The 7,283-nt window shown below is 46.9% G+C and overlaps 1 protein-coding gene across 2 annotated transcripts in view; it reads left to right on the forward strand.

Moving 5' to 3' along the window:
- The window catches only part of Slc26a9 (solute carrier family 26 member 9), a 27,511-nt gene extending 22,265 nt beyond the window's left edge, over positions 1-5,246 (forward strand). Inside the window, exons 19-21 of one of the 2 annotated variants that reach the window (XR_015635201.1) lie at positions 192-334; positions 1,527-1,598; positions 2,976-5,246. Coding sequence is in view for 1 of the 2 variants with exons in the window: in NM_001107172.1 (NP_001100642.1) it covers positions 192-334; positions 1,527-1,598; positions 2,976-3,023 (263 nt within the window). In the remaining variant the exon portion in view is untranslated. 2 annotated transcript variants of the gene reach the window in all.
- The last annotated feature ends 2,037 nt before the right edge of the window (positions 5,247-7,283 follow it).

Below are 7,283 nucleotides of genomic sequence, written 5' to 3' on the forward strand. Positions count from 1 at the left end.
TAACCTTTCCTTGACAAGCAACACCTCACATCCAACCACTTTCTTCTGCACTGGATTGAGAGCTCAGCATGTTCGTGCTCATACTGCCCTCTGCCGTCCAGAGCTGATACTGAGGGGCCAATTGTCAGCTTCCCCACCAGCCCCTCCCACCAACTCCAATCCACCTTTTCCTGTTACCTGCCTCCTTACAGCCCAGGTGTACAATGACATCAGCCAGGGAGGCATCTTTGAAGATGGGTGTGTACAGCGCAATCACGTGTTCCCCAGCATCCACGATGCAGTCCTCTTCGCCCAGGCAAATGCTAGAGAAGCCCCAGCCCACAACTTCCAAGGGGTAAGGTCTTCCACACCTAAAGACTCCTAGGTTCCAGCTCTCACAAACGGGGACACACAGACGTCAGAAAGACCTGGAGATGGTTTAAGTTCTAACATCAGTTCTGCCGTCTCATCCTTTTGAATCTCGGGTCCCTGTCTATGCAACGCCACTGTCAACCACTGCCTACCGCACTCGGCTTGTTTCTGTTCAGGATTAAGTGATAATTACGCATCTTACCTAAAGATTTAATTTTATTGGTTGCTACTTATGTATGCTGTCTCGCCAGCTACTGCCTTCACTCTTTTTGTAGTGGTGGTGGGTGCCCTGGCTTGGAAATTTCAAGCTAACATGAATGGAGAAGTTGAGTTTTGTCTCAGCCTCTCAGCATTTAATTTGCCAGCTCAGTGAGTGGGATAAGAGGAAGACACAAATAATTCTATCTAAAATTTCCAAAAGCTGAGGACCTAGCCCCCCTTCACCTGCAGGTACTGGAAGACTAGGGAGCTTTCTGGCTGTGAGCCTTGTCCACAGGGACTCTTAAGAGCCCTCGTTATTTGCCATCACACTGATAACACCCAATGATTACAGCTTAGATGCAATGAATGGTTTTGGTGTTTGCATCTATTTAATGTGTGTGTGTGTGTGTGTGTGTGTGTGTGTGTGTGTGTGTGTGTGTAGACAAACTCATCATGTCATCCATGCAGAGGCCAGAGGACAGTTTATCCATGTCCTTCTACCATGTGGGTCCTAGGGACCAAACTTAAATTCTTCAGTTTGGTGACAAGTGTCTTTACCCACCCAGCCATCTCTCTCGCCCTTGTTTTAATATTTGTTTAAATAATTTATATTGCATACATTCTCTATTTACCTATTATAAATCACACACACGATGTATACATACTCCTTACAACAGTACAGTGAAGAAGAAAACCAGCAAAAGGGGTTTGATTGTCCTGCCTTTCCAGAACTCCAAAGAAAAGGAATCCCAAAGTCAAGCAACCTGCACCTCCTTGCCTAGAATGCTCGCAGTGGGAACAGGCCCTGTGGGCATCCGCCTACAGCCGTGCTGTATCACGGGGCAGGCAGAGGAGGGCCAGACAACGGGGGAGGAGGAAACATGGGGTCCTCTGGAGCCTGCATCCTTCCCCGCTATGCACCTACTCATGGTCAGAGACCTGAGCTCATCCCACACCCACTTCCTTCCCTTCAGGCTCCAGGGGACACTGAGTTCTCCTTGTATGACTCAGAAGAAGATGGCTCCAGTTATTGGGACTTAGAACAGGTGAGTAGAGGGGCAAAAGGTGAGGGAGGAGAGGGAAGAGAGAAACCCCGCTTCTATCTAAAGGTGTTTGCTGGCTGCTGTCTCCTCCAGTTCAAAGCTGTAACCTTGGAGGTGGCAAGGTGACACCTGTATTTTAATAATGGATCTTGACTCTTCTCAGCATCAACACACACACACACACACACACACACACACACACACAGGGGTGGGGAGGGGAGGGTATCCTGTAGAATGAGGGACCCTCTAGACCAAGTCTTAAGGAATTGCTATCTTTTGGAGCGGGAGGGTTGTTTGTTTGTTTGTTTGCTTGCTTGCTTGCTTGCTTGCTTTGAGACAGGGTTTCTCTGTGTAGCCCTAGCTGTCCTGGAACTCAATTTGTAGACCATGCTGGCCTCCAACTCACAGAGATCCACCTGCTTCTGCTGAGAGTAAAGTCTCCTGCCACCGTGCCCGGCTAAGAATCCCTATCTATTCTTAACTCTGCGGTGTACCAAGCCTGTGATTGTAGATGCCTGCGTGACACCACTGAGCCTGTTGTTACTATCTGTAAAATAAGGGTCATTTTGATAAACCTGTCCCCCACGGGACTGGCAGGAGGCGCATTCATCGTCCATTAATTCATGAGGTATTTTTGGAACACCTACTGCTTGCCTGACACTGTTGTGGGTGGGGATACAGCAGTGAGCAAAGGCCCCTGTTCTTTAGAAACTATATGCTGGGAGACTTGGATGAAGCTTAGGGGAACATGGGAGTTATTATTGCAACTGGATAAGCATTTAAAGCTAGAAGCCATGCAATATGAGCTCTTACTGCTCTCGTGGGGCTTGTGAAATTTATCCCCATTCCAGTATCCCCAAATTAAAGAAAGCAGGTGACTACATTTAGAGAAATATGGCTTCAGGTCTATTAAAATAGTATCTTCCCTCTCTTTCCTGGTTTGAGTTCCATGGTCCTCTGAGTGCTGATAGTAAGAGAGACCTGAGAGCTAACAGGCTCATTTATGAGCCCTCTTAGAATCTCCAGCACATTAAGAAGAAGAATTAAATCCTAGATGGAATAGAAATACTACAGCTTCTCTAGTCTTGACACTGGTACTACTTAATTCTTCAAAAGTAGAGCTGACACTGGAGAAGAAAGTATCAAAGACCACATAGCATGGTCAGGAGGGAAACAATTCACAATTAGATGCTTCTAGCACTTTCTCCCATCACCTAGAACTAGTTCACGTCTGATGCTAGCCTGCTCACTTGCAAATACAGTCTCGGGGTGCTTCCTTCATTCTGGCCTGTGGTACGTATTCACCTCTTGGTTGTGGTCGCTCTAACTCCAGCAGATCTATCTCTCTCCCCTCACCTATCCTTCCTGTGTTCTCTGCAGGAGATGTTCGGGACCATGTTTCACACAGAGACCCTGACTGCCCTGTGAACGCCCATTTGATTCCCATACATTCTCCTGAGCGCCTGCCATCTGGGATTTCCAAGAGAGAAGAGTATGTCTGTCAAGAAACTAGAGCCTCTCTCAACTCTCTGTTCTCTCTCCCACCTTTCCCTCTCTCCCTGGGAGAGAGCCATCTCAGCCTCTGAAGCTGAATGAGGCCTGACAAGGATGAGACTCTGGTGAAGCCGTCTCATCTCCTCACTCTTCCCACTCAAACCTGGGCGGGCAATAAGCTCATTCCACCCATCTACACAAGCCACACCCATCTGCACAAGCCCCACCCATGGCAGCTGATGGACACCTTGACTTCCAGCCTTAAGAGTGAGCTAAGAACAGAATGATGAGAGCCACTGTGCTGAGCTGGGATGCAGGTCTGTGTCCTGATTGATTTGGCCTCAGAAGGTTTCAGGCTATCGTGGGTCACAGGGATGAGTGGGGTTAGAATGTTGAAACTTTGTCCCTCCTAGCTGTTAGCTTTGTGCCTCAAAGACACGGTACTGCCGACAATCCAGGAGTCTCTGTCTTTGTGCCCATTTCTCTCTCATTGCCCTAAGACTGCCCAGGCCTCCACTGCTGTCCACACTTCAGACTCTGGGTTGGGCAGTGAGTAGAACCCTCAAGATTACCAGCACTACCTCTCCAAGGACAGCCCACCAGGGGGCTGACTTCACCTTCTGAATCTTCCCCACCTGGAGGCTGCCCCATTCTGGGGAACAGATTGGCAGAATCCTTGGATACAACAGCAGCTATTCTGCACAAAATCTTCTAAGAAACCCTCTTTACTGGACACATGGAAGGAGTAATAGGTTGCTAATGTAAACTCCAGGCAAACTGGTGGGTCCTAGGCCCTGACTGTCCACCTGACCTCAGAGCCCATATTGCCTCCGCTTGGGAAATCTGCCATGTCCATTTTCACTTGGAAAGGGCTGGTCATTTGAACCCTCCCTTATCAGCCTGTACCCCAGAGCTGTGAACTCCTGAGGTACCAACTTCAAAGCCCTACTGGGTATAGATGTGAAAGACTATTCCCGACTGGATATCCCTCTACATGGAATTCTTAACAATCTCCTGACCCTTTTACTCTAGGAAAAGGGACAGTAGGAGTTAAATTCTCAGGTAAACGGAGAGATATTTAGAGATATCCTACTGTTAACTTAAAAGTAAATAGGTCTTCTCTCTCTCTCTCTCTCTCTCTCTCTCTCTCTCTCTCCACACACACACACACACACACACACACACACACACACACACACAAACACATATACATACACATACACACAACCTTATAAAAAGCTACCATGAAAGTACACAGAAAATCTGGCCTCTCCTCTTTGTTCTCCAAGTTTCTTCAATGCAATGACCCCTGTGCCAATGGGTTGGGCTGGCCCAACCCGGGGAAAATAACCCAATTATTAACTCCAGCCTGATCTTCGTTATGTGTCTGTGTGTTAGGTAAGCTGGTGAGCTGGTCTTCATAGAGTTAAAGCACAGGGCTCTGACAAGGAGCCAACACATTCTTGGCCACAGCTGCTCCTTCTCAGTGAATTCATTATGCCGTCTGGCTGCCAAGGGAGCCCAAAACTTGGAAGGAGGAAAGACAATGTTATCTGGGATTCACTGTGCCCTGCACTCAAAAGTGCCAAATTCCAGGAGGAAGAGAACCCCAGCCAATGACAATCTACCCTCCCCTACTCCACCTCTTCCAAAGTCCAGGAAGCAGAGAGAAGGTCACAGAGCCTCAGGACATTATAAATCCCCTTTAAACCAAGTATCTAGATCCCATTAACCTGCAGACCAGGCCTGGGACTGAAAGGAACTTCGGGCTCACAGTTTGGAGCTTGGGGGTGTGGATCTGCAACATGTCGAGTCTATACACACTCACAGAACCCAGGGTGAAGGTATGGTTAGAAATAGAGGGTGCAGGGGTGCCAAAAAGGGTGCTGAAGAAAACCTCTACAGTTGCAACTCTTGGGGAAGAACATAAACACCACACAAGACTCTGCCCTGGATATGTCTGAAGCAGGAAGGGAGGGTGTGAGGGAAGAGAGAAATCCAGATTTTCACCACCTGTGCATGTCCTTACAGACACTGTCCTATAACAGAGATTCCCTGGGAAGGCTGCAAACCTTACCTCTTGAGATATTTGTATAATTTATTTAAATGCCAGTCTCCTTTGTTTGTTTTGGTAATAAAGTGGTCTTGAAATGTGAATGTGTGTGTGTGTGATGAAGAGGTTTTGAGGAGTGCCAAGAAGATCCCTCCAGACAATGGGCTTTTGCTCTGTGTCACCCTGAGAGGAGACTGAGGTGTGAGGTTTCCTCATGAGTCTCCCAGCATGACTGCAGATATTTTTTTTCCTTGCAATGAATACATTTTGATGAGCCAGGCTAAGGGCAGATTGGAGAGAGAAGATTGAGCTGAGGGCCCACTTAGTCAGCCCCGCTTTGGAGAGTCAATTCTGAATGCCACTTTGGAGAGCCAATTCTGTGCTTCTGTAACTAGGAAGGAAGTTTAACAGTTTGGGGTAGTGGTGCACACCTATAATCCCAGAACTTGGGAGATAGAAGCAGGAGGATCAAGAGTTCTAGGCCATCCTTGGCTATATAAAGAATCTGACAGGAGACACTATCTCAAAACACAGAGGGGGTGGGGGGGAGAGTCAAACTCTCCTCATATCTTCTGCAGACCCTCCCATCAACTCTTCTACATCTGTGAAAGGTTTATTAGAAAATGTGGTGGTTTGAATACGCTTGGCCCAGGGAGTGGCACTAGGAAGTATGTCACTGTCAGTGTGGGCTTCGAGACCCTTCTCCTAGCCATGTGGGAGACAATCTCTTCCTGTTTGTCTTCAAAACAGGATGTAGAACTCTCGGCTCCTCCAGCACCATGCCTGCCTGGATACTGCCATGCTTCCCACCATGATGATAATGGTCTGAACCTCTGAACAAGTGTAAGCCAGCCCCAATTAAGTGTTGTCCCAATATAAGAGTTGCCTGGGTCATGGTGTCTCTTCATAGCAATAAAACCCTAACTAAGACAGAAGTTGGTACCAGGGAGCGAGGTTTTGGTGTGATAGGCCTGATCATGTTTTTGTTTAGGAATGTGGATTTGGGAACTTTGGGTTTGGAAAGCAGTGGAATGCTTTAAGTGAGGCTTAATGGGTCATCCTGGTAGGAATAAGGAAGACATGGGTGCGGGTGGTGATGTGAACTATGCAGACCTGGCCCAAGAGGTTTCAGTGGAGAAAAATTTCAGTACATAGTCTAGAGATTGTTTTTGTGATATCTTGGTCCAAAATGTGGCTGCTTTTTGCCCTTGTCTGAAGAGTCTACCTGAGGCAAAGGTAAAGAGATTTACATTAATTGCATTGACAAAGGAAGTCTCAAAAAACTCAGCAGAGACCTTGTTCTCTGGTTTAGTCTCATGAAAAACATTTTGATCAAGCATAGCAAGCTTAGAGAAGAAAGGTACAAAATGTATGGTTCAAGAATAAAGGGGCACCAAGAAGTAGAATGTAGTTGAATCCTATGTTCAAGGAGATAACAGATTAAGAAAGTGACCTTGGGGCAAGATCCCACCCTGATAAGCTTATTGTTTGTGTGTTTGCAGTTGAACAAGGAATAGTTATATCATGTTGTCAGGCATTCTTACCTGTTATTGTTTTCATTTGCACTTTTAATCTGGAATGAACTACAACCTAGAAATAGGGGGACACACTTGTGATCCAGATCTTGATGTTGATCTGGCTCTTGAGACATAGTGGCCATGAAAAGCTTTGGCCCAGGCATGGTAGTACATGCCTTTAATCCAAGGAGACAGAGGCAGATCTCTGAGTTTAAGGCCACACTGGTACAGAGCAAGTTAGGTCCAGGCATAGTGATACATGCCTTAAATCCCAGCATTCAGGAAACAAAGCCTGCAGATCTCGGAGTTCAAGATCAGCCTCGGTTACAGAGCAAGTTCCAAGACAGCCAAGCTTAGGCAATTAAGGAGCTGGAAAATAGGAAGCTGGTGATAATGTAATAGATCAAGGGGGCATGTTCCAGCCCCAGCAAGCAGCAGAACTTAGCAGCTTCGGACATGTGGCTCTGGATTTCCAGTCAAGAGTAGGAGGGACTACTGGGACAATTGACGCTTGTCAGCTAGAATAAAGAAATTAGGGATGAGTAAGAGAAGACCAGCATTACTGAGGTGAAATCTTCTGGGAAGTGTTTTCTGAGAGCACAAAGAAACTGTGTTCCAGAGATA

Source organism: Rattus norvegicus, chromosome 13 (assembly GCF_021556685.1).
Source record: "Rattus norvegicus strain SHRSP/BbbUtx chromosome 13, alternate assembly SHRSP_T2T, whole genome shotgun sequence".
Lineage (NCBI taxonomy): Eukaryota > Metazoa > Chordata > Mammalia > Rodentia > Muridae > Rattus > Rattus norvegicus.